General features: G+C 36.6%; 1 protein-coding gene across 1 annotated transcript in view; it reads left to right on the top strand.

Annotated features, from left to right (window-relative positions):
• BRMS1L (BRMS1 like transcriptional repressor) overlaps positions 1–17,645 on the top strand; it is a 30,259-nt gene extending 12,614 nt beyond the window's left edge. Inside the window, exons 5-10 of the mRNA XM_088024637.1 lie at positions 10,774–10,870; positions 11,897–11,980; positions 12,854–12,918; positions 13,635–13,674; positions 14,313–14,439; positions 16,128–17,645. Coding sequence (XP_087880763.1) covers positions 10,774–10,870; positions 11,897–11,980; positions 12,854–12,918; positions 13,635–13,674; positions 14,313–14,439; positions 16,128–16,245 — 531 coding nt within the window. The 3' untranslated portion in view covers positions 16,246–17,645. The remainder of the gene's footprint in view (positions 1–10,773; positions 10,871–11,896; positions 11,981–12,853; positions 12,919–13,634; positions 13,675–14,312; positions 14,440–16,127) is intronic.
• The last annotated feature ends 542 nt before the right edge of the window (positions 17,646–18,187 follow it).

The following is an 18,187-nucleotide window of genomic DNA, read 5'->3' as shown; positions in this document are numbered from 1 at the left end:
CAGTTACTGAGGAAGGTATGTTAGAATTCTCTGTGTGATGGTGGATTTGTTAACACCTCCTTTATTATTATTTTTTTTGTTATTAGTTTTCTTCTTTACGTCCTAAGAAAATCCACATATTGTTCCTTTCACAATAGTAAAGTCATTCATCATTTCAGATCTAGAGGCCAAAGGTACCGATGATGAAATGCCCCATAATGCACGTCCACTGTCATGGATTCCTTTGATCAAAAAGGATGGTACAGTTCTGGAGACTGAATGCTCATGATTCCAGAGCTCCCAGCGAAACTTATCTCCTATGGAATTTCTTTTCTCTTTTTCTTTTTTCTTACTTCTTTAAAAAAAATTTCTTTAACTGTGGTAAGAACACTTAACATCGAGGGCACCTGGGTGGCTCAGATGGTTAAGCGTCTGTGTTCAGCTCAGGTCATGATCCCAGGGTCCTGGGATCAAGTCCCGCATTGGGCTCCCTGCTCAGTGGGGAAGCCTGCTGCTCCCTCTCCCGCTCCCCCTGCTTGTGCTCACTCTCTTTCTCTCTGTCAAATAAATAAAATCTTAAAAAAAAAAAACACAAGACCACTTAACACTCAGATCTACCCCTCTTAACAAATATTAACTGTGCAATACAATATTGTTAATTAACGGTACACTGTTGTAATACAGACCTCTAGAACTTAATCATGAGGTTTAACTGAATCTTTATACCCACCCAACAGCAACTTCCCAGTTTCTTTTCTGCCTAGCTTTTGGCTACTCTCCGTTTCTATGTGTTTGACTAGTTTATATACCTTATATAAGTGGTATCATGCAATATCTGTCCCTATGTGACTGGCTTATTTAGCATAATGTCTTTAGGGTTCATCCATGTTGTATCGTATGACAGGACTTCCTAATTTTTTAAAGATTGAATAATATTTCATTGTATGTGTATATCATATTTTCTTTATCCATTCATCCTTCATTGTGCGTTTAGGTTGTTTTTCACATCTTGGCTATTGTGAGTAGTGCTGCAGTGAACACAGGAGTGCAAATCTCTTTGAGATCCTGATTTCACTTTTTTTGGGAATATACTCAGAAGTCAGATCGCTGGATCATATAGTTCTATTTTTAATTTTTTTAAGGAAACTCCATACTATTTTTCATGGTAACCACACCATTTTACATTCCTGTCACCTGTGCACAAGGGTTTCAATTTCTCCATATCCTCACCAACACTTGTTATCTTTTGTTTTTTTGATAATAGCCATACTAATAGATGTGAAGTGATACCATATTGTGACTTTTTTTTTTTTTTTAACAGAGAGAGAGTTAGCAAGAGCAGGAACACAAGCAGGGGGAAAGGGAGAAGCAGGCTTCCCACCCAGCAGGGAGCCCGATGCGGGGCTCGATCCCAGGACCCTGAGATCATGACCTGAGCTGAAGGCAGACGCTTAACGACTGAGCCACCCAGGCGCCCCCTGTGACTTTTTTTAAAAAGATTTATTTATTTGAGAGAGAAGGAGCATGTGCACGCTTGAGTAGAAGAAGCAGGAGAGAGAGAGAGAATCTTAAGCAGACTCCCTACTGAGTGCAGAGCCCAGTGCCAGGCACGATCTCATTACCCTGAGATCATAACCTGAGCCGAAACCAAGAGTCAGATGCTCAACCCACTGAGACACCCTGGTGCACCCCCATGCTGTGATTTTAATTTCCATTTTTCTGATGAATAGTGATGTTGAGCATCTTCTCATGTACTTGGCCATTCGTATGTCTTCTTTGGAAAAAGGTCTATTCAAGTCCTTTGCTAATTTTTAAATTGAATTCCTTGTATATTTTTTATATTAGCCCTTTACCAGATACACGATTTTCAGATATTTTCTCCCATTCTGTAGATTACCTTTCCACCCTCATTGTTCCTTTGCTGTGCAGAAGCTTTTTAGTTTGATATAGTCCCACTTACCTCTTTCTGCTTTTGTTGCCTGTGCTTTTGGTGTCATATACAAGAAATCATTTCCTAGAGCAATTTCATGAAGCTTATCCTTTATATTTTCTTCTAGGAGTTTTATAGTTTCATTTAAATCTTTAATCTGTTTTGGGGCACCTGGTGGCTCAGTCGGATGAGTGTCCGACTCTTGATTTCAGCTCAGGTCATGATCTCAGGGTTGTGAGAACAAGACCCATGTCAGCTCCACACTCAGCAGGGAGTCTGCTTGAAATTCTCTCTCTCCCCCCCCCGCCCCCACTTGTGTGTGCATGCTCTCTCTCTCTCAAAAATAAATCTTTGAAAAAAAAACTTTAGTCCATTTTGATTTTTGTGTATGGCGTAAGGTAAGGGTCAAATTTCATTCTTTTGCCTGTGGCTATCCAGTTTTCCCAACAGCCATTTGTTGAAGAGACTAGCCTTTCCCCATTATGTATTCTTTGCACCCTTGTTGAAGATTAGGTGACCATGTATGCATGGGTTTATTTCTGGGCTATTTCTGGGGCTGTATTTCCATTGGTCTATATGCCTGTCTTTATGCCAGTACCATACTATTTTACTTATTATAGCTTTGTAATATATTTTGAAATTAGGAAATGTGAGGCCTTGTTTTGTTCTTTCTCAAGATTTTTTTTTAGCTATTTGGGTTTTGTTGTGGTTCCATATTAATTTTAGGCTTTTTTTCCTGTTAATGTAAAAAAAAAAATCCATTGGGATTTTGATAAGAGATTGCATTGAATTTGTGAATCACTTTGGGTAGTATGGACTTTTTAACAATATTAAGTCTTCCAATCTAAGAATATGGAATGTGTTCATTTATTTGTGCTTAATTTCTTTTATTGTGTTTCATAGTTTTCAATATGCAAGTCTTTCATTTCCTTACTTAAGTGTATTCCTAAGTATTTTGTTCTTTTTGATGCTATTATAAATGAGATTATTAATTTCTCATCTTTTCATATGTCTACCAGTTTTTGCTTTATATAATTTCTCATATCTTTTTATATTTCTATCAGTTTTTGTTTTACATATATGTGTACAAAGTATATAGAGGCTATATTATCAAATTCATTTTATAATTTCTATATCTTCTAATGAATATAACATTTTATCCTTTTTAAATGCACTTTCCTCTGTAACAATGATTTTTGCCATAAAGTCTATTTTGTTGATAATTAAAATAGCTATTGTTTTATTTGGCCTGGCATTTGCCTGATAAAAGGTTTTTTAAATTATAGTTTATTATTATTTTTTAAGATTTTATTTCTTTATTTTTGAGAGAGAGGGAGTGGCAGAGGGAGAAGCAGACTCCTCACTGAGCAAGGAGCCCAATGTGGGACTCAATCCCAGGACCCGGAGATCATGACCTGAGCCAAAAGCAGACGCTTAACTGACTGAGCCACCTAGGTGCCCCCCAATTTTTTTTTAAGATTTATTTATTTTAATGGGGGATGGAAGGGGAGAGGGGGAGAGAGAGAGAGAATCTCAAGCAGACTCCCCTCTGAGCATGGAGCTTGATGTGGGGCTTGATCTCACAACCCTGAGATCATGACCTGAGCTGAAACCAAGAGTCAGATGCTCAATTGACTGAGCCACCCAGGCACCCCTTGCCTGATGAAAGGTTTTTTATCCTTTTTCTCTAACTTTTTTATGGTCTATATTTTAGGCATATTATTTGTAAATAAATAGGATGTGTTGATTTAAAAACTTTTAAGAATCCCTGTTTTTTAATTGGTAAATTTAGTCCAATTATATTTGTAGTGATTATTTTGCTATGTAATACCAACCTATTTTGTGTTTTCTATTTTTTCTGCTTTATCCTTTTTTATTCTTTCCTGACTTTTCCTGGGTGTGTGTGGTTTATTGAGTTTTAAAAATTTCATCATACGGGGCACCTGGGTGGCTCAGTCAGTTAAGCATCTGCCTTTGGCCCAGGTCATGATCCTAGAGTCCCAAGATTGAACCCTGTATCAGGCTCCCTGCTCAGCGGGGACTCTGCTTTTCCCTCTGCTCCTCCCCCTGCTCGTGCTCTCTCTCTTGCTTACTCGCTCAAATAAATAAAATCTTTTTAAAAAAAAAATTGCATCATACATTGGTACTCTCTCTATTTTAATGATTAGCTTAAATTTTCAGTATGCATATCTACATTAGAATCAAATATTAATAACTCTGTCCTCCTCCTGAATTATAAAGGATCCTTGGGGCGCCTGGGTGGCTCAGTCGTTAAACGTCTGCCTTTGGCTCAGGTCATGATCCCAGGGTCCTGGGATCGAGCCCCACATCGGGCTCCCTGCTCGGCGGGAAGCCTGCTTCTCCCTCTGACCCTCCCCCTGCTTGTGTTCCCTCTCTTGCTGTCTCTCTCTCTCTGTCAATTAAATAAATAAATAAAGTCTTTATAAAAAAAAATAAAATAAAGGATGCTTGAACTCTCTCTTTACTCCCTCCCAAAGTACAAGTTATAGTTTTCAGTCCTTTAGTTCCATTTTGCCTTTTTACCCTTCAAATGAAGCATTATTTTGATCTCATTGATTTAGTTCTTTTTAGGTTTTTGCATATTTTACTAATTTTTTGCTCATTGTTTTTGAGTTGTAACCCTTCCTTGCAAGTTCCTTTTCTGCCTCTTGAAGAACATCCTAAGCATTTCTTCACTGAGAGTCCACTGGTGGTAAACTCAGTTTTTACTTGTCTAAAATAGCTTATTTGTATAATTATTTGTATAATCCTGGAACGACAGTTTAGGGGGATAAAACATTGTAGGATGATAATTATTTCCTCTTAACATTTTTAGGATTTTACTTTCCACACTCTGTTTAGAAGTCTGTAATCATTTGTGGATAGGTTTTTTCCTTCCTTTTACTAGCTATTTTTACATTCTTTTCTTTGTTGTTCTTTGGTTTCTTTATTGTGTGTCTCCATAGAGATTATTTTTCTCTCCTTATTTGGATTTGTTGTGTTTTCTGAATCTGAGAATTTGTTTTCCATTAGTTCTGGAAATTTCTTAGATATTATCTTTTCTGGTATTGCCTTTCTTTCATTTTCTCTGCTTCCTTCTAGAACTTGAGTTAGTCACATGTAAGTCCTCATTTTGTTTTCCATATTTCTTAATAATTCATATATTTTTTTAAAGGTTTTTATTTATTAGAGAGAGCAAGCGAGAGAGAGCGCACAGAGGGAGAGTGAGAGGGAGAAGCAGACTCTCTGCTGAACAGGGAGCCTGATGCAGGGCTTGATGCTGGACCCTGAGATCATGACCCAAGCTGAAGGCAGATGCTTAACCAACTGAGCCACCCAGGCGCCCCTTGATTCATATTTTTTACTCAGTATATTATCTGAAGTTCTTCAGAGTCTAATTCTGCTGTTTTTTTTTTCTTCTTCAAATTTCTGCCAAACCTCACAGCTTATTTCCTTATTTCATAATTCTGGACTGCAGCAGGCTTTCTTGGTTGGAATTCTGTGCACCTTGGGCAGAGGATGTAGTTCTTCAGATAGTATCTGCTCTTATTTCTGCTGGATTGTTTCAGCTAGGCATCCTGGTATGCCAAAAGCACATGACTGCTTTAATTTTTTGGCTTGGAATTTCCTAGAAGATGCAGGTAATCTACATTTGATTCTCAAATATGTAGAGGTCAGGCCTAAGATGACCTTTTTTGGGAAGAACTTTTTTCCATTTATTGCCTAAGATTCACCTGAATTTCCCTCAGGTGAATCTTTTCTAGTCTGCCTTTTCTTTGAAGATACAACCCTTCAGGGCTATGCAGGGATCCCAGTTCTTGTTCCTCACTTTGCTTAGGCCCAAGATCTTTCTCTTCTTCCCAAACAGCCACTAAAAACCATTCCTCTAGGTTACCAACACCAGCAAATACCCTCAAGGAAACCATAGCTTCAACACCAGGTTAGCATGCTGGTTTCCTGCTCCTTGTTGATTTTTGGTTCTTGGAGATATCTCTTACTTTTTTAAGAGCTTAACTATACCTTTAAAAAGATGTTTGTGGTATTTTATTTAGAATATCTGTGTAGGTGTGTTGGGAGGTTTTGTTTTGAGATTTTTCTGGGTTTTGTTTTGAGGATATCTAGTCTACTGTATTGTCAGACATAAAATTCAGCAGTGTATCGTCAGGTAATATATTTTACTTAGACAAATATATTGATATTCTTTCTCTTGCATCATTTTGTTTTAAAGATTTTATTCATTTATTTGACAGAGAGAGAGAGCGAGAGCAAGAACACAAACAGGGGGAGTGGGAGAGGGAGAAGCAGGCTTCCTGTGGAGCAGGGAGCCGGATGCAGGGCTCGATCCCAGGACCCTGGAATCATGACTGAGCCGAAGGCAGACGCTTAACAACTGAGCCACCCAGGCGCCCCTCTTCCATCATTTTTTAAAGATTTATTTATTTTAGGGCGCCTGGTTGGCTCAGTTGGGTAAGGGTCTGCCTTCGGCTCGGGTCATAATCCCAGGGTCCTGGGATCGAGTTCCGCATCCGGCTCCCTGCGCAGTGGGGAGTCTGCTTCTCCCTCTCCCTCTACTCCTCTCCCAGCTCATGCTCTCTCTTTTTCAAATGAATAAATAAAATCTTTAAAAAAAAAGATTTATTTTAGAGAGAGAGCAGTGCATGTGAGAGTGTGGGGGGAGGGGCAGAGGGAGAGAGAGAGAGAGAATCTCAAGCAGACTCCCTGCTGAGTGTGGACTCCAATGTGGGGCTCGATCTCACCAACCTGAGATCATGACCTAAGCCTAAGTAAGAGTTGGCCACTTAACCAGCTGCGCCACCCAGGCACCCCTCTTCCATCATTTTTCAGCTTTGAAAGTCTTCCCTCCTCCATAGAGATGCTAAATATTTACCTCAATTTCTTCTAATTCAGTTATGGCTTGTTTTTTTAATACTTAATATAGAATTAGTATTATAAATGGTCTGTTTATTTATATAATTAATACTCATCAGTAGTTCGGGGCATTTTAGACATGAAATAAAGGCTGGAAGGAAACTTACATTTAGAGTGTTATCTATTTTATATTCATTCTCATTTTAATCCTACCACAGCCTTATGAAATAGGAATTATCTTGATTTTATGAATGGGTTAACTGAGTAGCTCAGAGAGCTTAAGTAATTTGCTTAGGGTCACACGTTTAAGGAACAGCAGAACCAAGATTGAAATCCTTTGATCTTTCTGGTCATTCATGAAATTTACCATTAAATCTGAAACTTTGCTATTCAGGGCTTTTTATCTGCTTATTACTTAGTTCTACATTTAGCTCATATAGAAATAACTGAGAGGCAGGGGAAGTGGGAAGAAGGGAGACACACTGCCAGTTGTCAAAGTAAGTTTGATTAGCAGCAGATAGAAAGAGGGGCCAGGACCAGAGACTAGAAGACATGTTCACATGGGTATGCGTACAGAGAGTATGCCAGCAAACCACAGAGGCAATTGAGGCAGCAGATGGTTTGTGTCAAATTAAGGAAGGAAATCACATTTATAGAATACACAGTGTGCCAGACACTGGGACAGGTGGTGATGCTTTATTTAGGTTATCTCATTTAAGCCTCCCCACAGAGCTGGAGATGAGTGTTAAGATCGACAGCAGGTGGTAGCAAGGTCTCAGGCCCTGAGGGCTCAGGGTTAGGATTCCAGTTCTTGAGAAAATTGAGGCTCTTCAGGGCTCTGATCTTGGTTATCTATCCATTTATATTTTTTTCTGATTATAACAATAAGTATTGAGAAAACTTGAGAAGTAAGTCTAAAGAAGTAAATACAATGAACTATAATCTACCAAGCAGTGGACATTTGTTAATAAGTATGTGCATGTTTGTATAATTGTTTTTCACATAGCTGGTATAACTATACGTACTATTTTGTATCCTGTTTTACGATTACCATTTCGTGAGGATTTCCCTACAGTTCTAAATACTCTTAAACATTTGCTTTTAGCAGGTAATGTGCGTACATATTTCCGAAGGCACTGGCTTATAATGAAACATAGCAGTCCCCTCTCCCATCTCTAAATTCTACATTCCAGCAGCAACGATCTAACTCTTGTAGGTACTGCTTCTGGAATTTGCCCTCATATTTCTAAATAATATCAGTTTTAGATATTATCTATTGGTTTCCTGTTATGAAAGCTGAAGATTCCGTAATAGTTTCCCTCATCCCATTCTTCTAATACTTTGTCTCAATTTTTGTTTTCGTTGTAGCTATAAATATTGTTTACTGAGCCAAGAGTTAAACTACACTCAAACTTCCCTTTTTATACAAATCTGTTTGTAGCCTCGGAATTAATAATTACTTTATTTATTCTTAGTTTTGTCATTTCTTCTCAGGGACTCCAGCAGATTTATGAAAGCTCCCTAATGCTGTTTTCCATGTGATCAGATGCATCAGATAATCCCCAGGGAGCATCGCCTGTTTCCCTAGAATCCCCTGTCCTGCTCCAGCCTGTGCCCTCCTTCACATGCTTTCTAGGCCAGCTGCATCGCTCTCTTCCTGGGTGTCTTTTTACCATCACTCTAAGAAGTTCCCTTTACGTCTTTTCCACTAGATCTTGTTCTCATTTTCAGTTGGGTAGAGTAGCTTCTTGGGAAAAGGTGTATAGAAATAAGCTTGTTGAGAGCTCTTGTATTGGTCATCTGTTGCTTTGTAATAAATTACTCCAAAACTTAGTGACTTAAAACAACAATAAAGTTTATTATTTTGCAGTCTCTGTAGTGAGGAATTTGGGAGCAACTTAGCTGGTTGGTTCTGGCTCAGGGAGTCCCATAAAGTTGCAGTGAGGTCAGCCAGCCGAAGCGGTTATCTGAAGGCTTGACTGGGGGCTGGAGGATCTGCTTCCAAGGTGACTCACTCACAAGGCTGGCAAGTTTTTGCTGGTTGTTGGTTGGAAGCCTTAGTTCTATGGGCCTCTCCAGATGCTGCCTGAGGGTCCCCAGGACCCAGTGACTGCATCTCTCAGAGTGAGTGATCCAAGAGAGCAGGATGGAAGCGACGATGTTTTTTATGACCTAGATTTCTGCCACATTCTGTCCATTAGAAGTGAGTCACTAACTCCTATCCACATTCAAAGGAGTAAGTGTCGGTGTGGAGATTGGAGGGGTATGGGATTTTGAAGCCAAATATATAATTATAGTAAGTACTTTAAAAAAGCTGAATTACCTATTGAACAAAGAAGCCTCTACAGCACCTAAGCAAGGGAGTTTGGATGCCCATTTCTTTTCCAGGTGTCCTCTAGCTCCTGTTAATGACTGTCTTTCCTACTCAGGAAAGGTTTTTGAGGATCTTACGGGGCTGAGGGTAAGAGAGAGAAGGACAAAGAAATGAGACTGTGAATAGATTCAAGGTCACTTCTATCTGTACCCTTTATACTTTTAATATCTTCAGAGGTGTCTTCAAAGCTTTAAATATTTCAGGATCATTGTGTTTTGTTTTGTTTTAATTATAAAGAATGATTAGTGGACTTATTTTAGAATTTTTGCTTGACCTAGGGCAATTTTATCAATAGAAATGAAAGAGACTGCAGCAGTTAAATCTTCATAATCTTAAAAACAAAAGCTTTATCACTTCCACTCTGCATTAGGAGTCATCTTTGGTTGGAGAATCTGATCTGTTTATAGCTGTCACACTATCTTGACCATGGCTGGGGTCTGCTCTCCCTTTTCCTCTGGTATATAATGTTTCCCAGTGCTTGTAGCACAATGTAGATAAGACTGGAATATTTCATAAGGCTTTACCAAAGGTAGGGGAACAAGTAAAAAGAAATAAACATAGAGGGTAGCAAGCAAGGAGATGATTTTTCATATGAGATCGAGTTTTAGTCTTCAGCTTTACTTTCTCAAGCTCCTGGCTTGCCTCAAATTGACAAAAGCCATCTTCTCTCTACCACTCAGGAGAACCTTCAAGCATGTGTAGACTCTAAATTTCACACCTGGAAGAGAGGATTTCATGATTTACACTGGGAGTGCTGCCAAATGGGTGTGGCCTGTGCCTTCCACTAGAAATCCTATCGAACTGTATTCCAGTAGTCTCTATGAGGCGACAGGCACATCTAACTATGTATTAGTAGCCTCTCCTCACTAGAGTAAGGGTGTGGTGGGCGGGTTGGGAATCTGTCATAAGCTTTTTATATAACAAATCTAGGTATTATACTTATGTATATTTTATCCCTTTGAAAATAAGGGATATAATGTTTTCTAATTAAAAGAACAAGGGGCTAGAACTAGTAGACCTGGGTTCTAGTCTGATTTGCTAGTAGTAAATAGTCTCTTTTAGCAAGTCCCTCAGTCTTTCTATAGTTTTGTTGAGAGATCTGGATATAGTCTGTAGTTTTATGATTTTGACTCTCATTAGATTTAAAAGAATTACAGAATTCATACTTGAATCCCTCTCTGCGATATAGTAGTCTATTTTGTATGATATTGAGGTATTAGGAATAAAGGCTCAATTATTGTTGCGATGAGAAAACATGAACCATTTTATAATGATCTACTTTATAGTACAGGTTCTCTATTATAGTGACAGGTAGGACCTGCTTATATATAAAAGGGGCCATTGGCGCTTACTGTGAATTGTATGTAAACATTTACCCTCATATCACATATAAATTTAGATGTCATTAAACAATTTAATTGCATGTATTTAAATCTGTACTTAGATTCTGTATTTTCTAGTTTTATTTCTTTCATGTTTTTGGCATTTTATCTTAAAAAATTTTAAGTTAGCAGACAAAAGCATCATGTGTTAAAGTACTTTAAGAGCAAGTGATTTAGTACTCATAGTTAAGACCGATTTTTTATTTCCACTTATGCATAATTTTTTTTTTTTTCCGCAGAGTGAAAAGCTTTTGTTGTATGATACAGTCCAGAGTGAGCTGGAGGAGAAGATAAGAAGACTTGAGGAGGACAGGCACAGCATTGATATTACCTCAGGTAATGGGGATGGCGTGCTGGGGACGGTTACTTTAGGTGACACTGAACCTGGGCTTTGCTGTAGTGTCTCATCATATCCGAGTCTCCTGACACAAATGTTATGTAAATGAAGTGTCCTAATGAGAAAGGGGGAGACTTCTAAAGAATTTGACAGGCTTGTGATTGTTGCTTTGATTTGCATTCACATTTCAGAAAGACATAGCAAAGGGAATGCGTGAAAAGGGACAAAAGAGAAGTAGGACAGCAGCTACAGGAGTAAGAATGGTATACTATAAGAACAACAAGAATATCTTTATAATATAAGAATAGTACTGGAAGACAACTACAGTATATGTTCTTCTCTTTAAGTCTTGAAAGATCAGGTGGAAGAAGGAATAAAAACCTTTTCTTTTTGGTATCACACAAACCGGAAATTACAGGGAGGTAGATTTTTGTCTCAGAAAAAGGAAAAACTCATTAATAATTACATCAGTCCAAGGTTGAAATTGCCTTTTCAGGAGTATTATGGAAAGGCTTTCTACACTGGGTTGAAGATATACTGGGTTACTCTCCAGGTCTTGCGTGTACATTGCTTTTCCCCTCAGAGATTTTATTTCTCCGGTGTAGAATAGGCACAGTGGGGTCAGACACGCTGAACTTGTCACACCACTGCCCCAGGCCCTACTGCTTGGGTGACTGTGAACAGTCACTTTAGCTTTTCTAAACCAGTCTCCTCATCTGTAAAATGGAAATAATAGGAACACTACCTCAGGGATAGCTTTGAGGATGACATAATGCATGCAGTGTGTATTTAACAAAGTACCTGACATACGTTCATCAGTTAGTAGTCAGTAAATGCCAAGTTGATTTTTACTTTAATAAAGGCACAGGAAATTTTATGAATATAGAGCTGCTCATGAAATTATATAGTCATATGTGTATATACATAGCTTCCAATGAAATTTTGCTACCATGAAATTACAAAGCCTTTTTCCTTACTTTGATCTCCAGAAATCAGCTAATACTTAATTTTTATTTACTTGCCAGAGCTGTGGAATGATGAGCTTCAGTCAAGAAAAAAGAGGAAGGATCCTTTCAGTCCTGACAAAAAGAAGCCAGTTGTTGTTTCAGATATCCTTTTCTAAATTTTTTTTTGCCTTGGTATACATTTTTGCATTGTGCCTGTCTTTGTAATTTTTATTAGTATACATTGACTTTATTTATATGATCCTGTAATAGGCAAAAGATGATTTACAAAACTGAGGCAGAAGAATATAGTTTAGATCAAAAGGGGTAGGGAAGGAGTAGAAATTTAGTCATGATCTCAACTTTGAAAATATGGCTTTGTAGCTCACAAAGGCTTTGATGTGAATATAGCATGATTAATTCACATGTATATTTTTTAACACTTTTCAATGTTCCTGAGGTTTTTATTTTACATTTTTTGTTTGCTTTTTTGAGAGAGAGAGAGAGAGAGAAGTAGCAGAGGGAGAGGGAGAGGGAGAGAGAGAATCATAAGCAGGCTCCATGCCCAGCGCGGAGCCCTGTGCGGAGCTCAATCTCACGACCCTGTCATCATGACCTGAGCCAAAATCAAGAGAGTCAAATACTTAATGGACTGAGCCACCCATGAGCCTCCAAAACTGGAGTGTCTTTAACTTAGTATGTGCTTTCAGTCTTGGTGTTCCCTGTGGTGTTCCCTGTGGGACCCTCCTCCTTTACCCCTGTCTTTTCCCATCCCCACCTCAAAACAGTGATTACGTTGGTGGTATATCTTATAATCAGTGATATCTTAGAATTAAGAGAATATGGTTATAGCATCTGAAGTACTGAAATGTATTTATCCTCGTACTGAGTTTTTTGGAGAATAATTTGAAGTCAGAATTCAGCATGCCAAAGGATTATGTCCACAAATCAGTGTTCCAATTCTCTGAAAAACAGAAGTTTGGAAATAAAATTCAAAGTGTGAAATTCTTACAGCTAAATCGACCTTGACTTTTCCACGTCCATATATAGTTTATATGCTACAAGATCTTGATATTCTTGAAGACTGGACAACAATTAGGAAGGTATGATTAAAGAGCAATGGAATCTTACTTTGTAAGATTCTGTGGTTTTTCACTAATACATCAAAATACGATTATTGTTAATATGCCTTACTTTACAACATTCTCTCTGTGGCAGTTAATGCTAATACAGATAACTGTGGATTGCAAGAATACTTTAAGAGAGACATGTCAGCAATTTGTATTTTTTCCTGTAATAATGTAATAAATAATTTATGCAAAAGTCCAGAAAAGCATTTATTTAGGGTAATAATAATAATTATTATTATTATACAAAAGTAATAATATATAATCTTTCTGTGCTTAGTCCTTAGCCCAGTCCTGGCTTTCTGAGGGCACTCAATAAATATTTGTTGAATGAATGAAAGTGAATATTTGAACTCGTATTGTATGTCTTGCATTCTCTCATTAAACATTCAAGAATTATAGGATTTTCTGTGCCTGTTTGAAAGTGGAGACTTATTTTTTGTATTAAATTTTTCCGTTTTCAGAAACTTCTTAGTTGCAAGAGATGAATTCAGGTATTGATAACACCTTTAGGCGGAATGGTTATTCTTTATATTCCTTATGGTCTTAGACATTAAAATTTATTAGAGCAGCTGAAGATTGTATTTCACTGTTAGCTACTGAGGTCGTCAGTAGGGTTGTAGACATTAAATAGATCCCACAATGTACTTTCAGTCTATAAACTCAGTGTCTTTCTTCTTTTTTTAATTAAGGCAATGGCTACACTGGGTCCACACAGAGTGAAAACAGAACGTAAGTCATTTAATCTAAGTTCGGGAATCTTCTCTGTGGAGACTGGTTGAATCAGGGCTAAGTCATCCACATACCAAACAGCGCCCCTGTCAGTGGTTTCATTTCAACAGTGAGCACTACTCCTGGAATTACAATGTTTTAAAATCCTACTTAAAATTGGCACTAGTAACTGATAATGCACCTTCTTCCCCTTCTGGCACTTGTCTAGTTAACTGATGATTTATTGTACATTGTACAGCTTTATTTTGTCGTTATATTAAAAACTTAATTATATAAGAAATTAAATTCTTTTTTTTTAAAGATTTTATTTATTTGTTTGAGAGAGAGTGAGAAAGAGAGAGCATAAGAGCGGGGAGCGTCAGAGAGAGAAGCAGGCTCCCCACTGAGCAAGGAGCCCGATGCGGGGCTCGATCCTGGGACTCTGGGATCATGACCTGAGCTGAAGGCAGTCGCTTAACCGACTGAGCCACCCATGCGCCCCTCTCTTATTTCTATTAGATTTATAGTTGTTATCTAAGAAATATTTTTAGTGTTTTTTCACCTATATGCATGGATTGGTGTTACTGCTTAATGTTCTGCACTTTTGTTTTTCTGACAATGTCTTATTAATATAACAGTTTTTGAACTGATCCCTTTAGCACCTGTGAAACTGGAAAAACATCTGCACAGTGCTAGATCCGAAGAAGGAAGATTATACTATGATGGTGAATGGTATATACGTGGACAAACAATATGTATTGATAAAAAAGATGAATGTCCTACAAGGTAAAAATTATCACTTCAGCATTGTTCAGTATTTACAACATTATTGTCAATAAATATTTGCCCCCTCTGTAGTACATTCATAATGCACCATTAATTGCCTATGGATCCTTCTTTTCTCTTGGCATATGATTTGATTAGCATGTGTGTTCACCAGTGTTAATATTTATAGACCTACATCACATATTAAGTTCTTGAGCACAAGCATTAACACAAGAGGAAATGTTGGAATTATTTAGCCCAGGTAAGTGGTCCTATTTGTTAGTTCTTAAAGTAGATGAATTGTTAGGATTTTAATATTATGATCTTTAAACCATCTGTTATGAGTTTTGGGTAGATATATTAATCGTTAACTTTTTTGGTTGTGTTACAGTATTTTGGATACAAAGAATATGTATCAATTAGAGTAGGAAAAGAATGGAAAATTAAGGAAAGCCTTAAGAGTCACAGTAATTAGAGTGTAACTTGAAAACTGAAAGCTGCCTTTTAAAAGACTCAATCTGTCTAAGCTTAAACGTTTCGATAATTATACAGCCTTCTAAGTTTTTCTGTTTTTTTTTTTTAAGATTTTATTTTTTTAAGTAATCTCTACACGCAATATGGGGCTCAAATCCACAGCCCCGAGATCAAGAGTCATATGCTCCACTGACTGAGCCAGCCAGGCACCCTGATAGCCTTCTAAGTTTTATCTGGTTGTAGCTTTTGGAAAATATTAATGCTAATCACTGCTTTTGTTCCTTCAGTAGTTTAGGATTTAATTCTCAGAGTGGTAACATTCTATAGTAAGAAAGTATCTTTTTCTAGGTATGACTGGTAAATGCAGTGTTTGTATTTAGGGAAGAATACTCATTTTCCAAATATAGTGGTTTTACTTGGACTGTAATTTCATCTGTAAAGTTTTAGGATAGTAGGAGCATTGTGTATAATAACTTTCCTCATAGAAGCGCACTGAGCTAATTACTAGGTTCTATGTGATACCCCTAGATTCTTTGCTTTATCTTACTACTTTTAAGACATTTTACTGAGTACTTAGCATAAATGTGATTTAAAAAGAGATGAAATACTATAAGAGTATTAAACACAAATCTGTTTTTAAAAATATTTCTACATAAAGATAAGTAGTGTCAAAAAAAGAATCCATACAAGTACCTACAGATGTTTTGACACTGGGAATTAGGGATTGGTATTTTTAAGATTTCCTATGCTCCTGAAACCAGTATTACACTATATGTTAACTAACTAGAATTTAAATAAAAACTTAAAGTAAGTGGATACTCTGAAAAAATAAAGCATTTGAAAAAAATTTAAAACAATCAAAGATTTCCTACTGCCTGGGCTGATATAAATTGGAGGTGTAATACTATATAATTAGTGTTTTTAGCTCCACTGTGTGTTTTTGGGGGGTGGGTTAGGGTGGGGATGTAGTGGAACGATGTGCATTTAATAGTTCTTATAGTAAATATGACCAGTTCTATTAAGGAAAGAAAGGAGATTGTCTCTTAAGTGTTGCTGAATGTGATGTTTTTGACAATATGCCCTGCTGATAGTGCAGCATTGTGGTAAATGACAATTATATATCTGAATCTACTCTTGCAGTCCAGCTATTTTGGTTTTATGGCTAGTACTCTAAAATGAGTGGTGGAGGCGTATTGCAATTCATTCATTCATTCCTTTTTCCCCCCCCTTTTTAGTGCTGTAATTACAACAATTAACCATGATGAAGTTTGGTTTAAGAGGCCTGATGGAAGCAAATCTAAGCTTTACATTTCACAGCTACAGAAAGGAAAATATTCAATTAAACATTCATAATCATGATTTAAGTGTTATCTAAAGCTACCTTATTAGTGTTATCAAGTGTGATGTGCCATGGGAGTTAAAAATGTATTCAATAACTTAATATTCTCATCAAATCATGAGACTGTATTTGTAGGTAGTACTCTTAAGTAAACCTCATATTGATATGTCAATGAGATAGTAATAAAAACTTAATCATGATCATTACATTTATTTGCCTTTTAGGTCCAATGACCAATAGGTATATATATATATGGTAGGGGTTTCTTACTAAATTTTTTTCTTTGTTTTTTAAAAACATTATGCAAATCTGTTTTATCTTTAGTGAACTATGTTGCTAAATGGCTATATTTGTCTACAATTTCTTTGATTTTTCCATATCTTTGTCACTCATTGTGTTTGTAAATAAGCCTGATAAAATGTTTCCTATAAATGGTTTGTACTAGTACATTGTGTTAAATCAGAATTGAAATTTAAACATATATACGTGAGTATGTATATATGGCATCATCAGCTTATTTAGAACTGATGACCTTTCTTTACAATCTTGTTTTACCCAAAATGAAGCTATTGGGTTTGAAAGCTAAAGGGAGCACTTTTGTAGACTAGGAGCTTTTCTTCTCCTCTTCCTTGATTGTATGGTGGTGACCTATTTTTACAAATTATACTTAATTAGTAAAATTAGTGTCAAGTAATAACATGCTTCTACCTGTATTTCTTGTGAACCTGTAGAGGTCAGGTATTTATGCCTGGTATTTATGATGCAGTATATAAGTGGTGAATAGTAACTGACAGTATTGTGGTGCTTGCTGTTCATGTCTGACCTTTTGAAACAGATTTTTAGTAAGCATTTTTCAGAGGTAAAACTAGGTTCTTATCTTAATTTTATTCCTAGGGCAAAGTAGACAGGGATAATATTCTTGAGTCTATTCCCAAATTAATATTTTTATCTTTGGTGGTTCTACACTTTAAGGCCACTTGGTGCAATTTAGAAAGTATTGGCCTCTCTTCCCTTAGCCACATGCAAAATTAACTTCTAAAACCTCAGGAACAGTACAAAGAATTGAAACCCTCAATATGGCAGCACAATTGGCTGTAGTATATATTAGGGTACAACCAAATCAAGTTTTCCTGGTGGTCTTGTGCACTTTAATTTCTGTTATAATGAGACTGAAGAGGATGAGGAAGAGAGCTACTTATTAACAGGGCAGGAATATCTGCATTATTCCGTTTGTTTTCTTACTATTTTACCTCTGCAAACATCTTCCTGTGCAGATCACTACTTCACAGTTGCCAAATGTTAAAATATTTGACTTCTGAAATTCATTATCAGCAAAGTTATATACTTTGTTCTGTTTCTAATTAACCTTAACAAATGTACATAATGTCATAATCCAATAGTATTTGACAGTACTTATGTATACAATGTTTCATAAGCATTTTTAATAAGATTTGTATTTTTAAATTTAGTATATAATAAAAAGATGTGTTGAGTGTCATTTGTAGTGTCTTGAATTACTCGTGGGTAAGTTCTTTATAACCTGTCCACTTCTAAGAATGATTTCAGCCAATTTACATTAATAGGTACAGAGAGTTGGAGTGTTAAACAAATGTTTCTGCTTCCCTACATCACAGTTCAACCTCTGTTGGGGTATATTTAGATATTCAAGATGGGCAAGTTATACTTAATTTTAAAATATACATATATGTTATACTTTAACAAAAATGTACCGCATATGTTCTGAAATTCTAAATATAGAAAATATTTTTAAAAACTACGATTAGTGCATTTACTTTGAAAACATATACAACTATAATCATCTATAGAGTACTATAAAATAAAGTACTATAAAATGCATTTATAAATATTTTTATATTTATATATTGGCAGTTTGCCATTAGACTCTGGTCAAAAGGTTTAGGAGGATTGTTAGAATCTGTGAAGTGTGATATGATC

This window comes from Eumetopias jubatus, unplaced genomic scaffold, assembly GCF_037043125.1.
Source record: "Eumetopias jubatus isolate StellerSeaLion01/CBP00866 unplaced genomic scaffold, mEumJub1_p1.0 scaffold_7, whole genome shotgun sequence".
In the NCBI taxonomy this organism is placed as follows: Eukaryota; Metazoa; Chordata; class Mammalia; order Carnivora; family Otariidae; genus Eumetopias; species Eumetopias jubatus.
The sequence above is the reverse complement of the archived record's forward strand: the minus strand, read 5'-3'. Positions and strand labels throughout refer to the sequence as shown.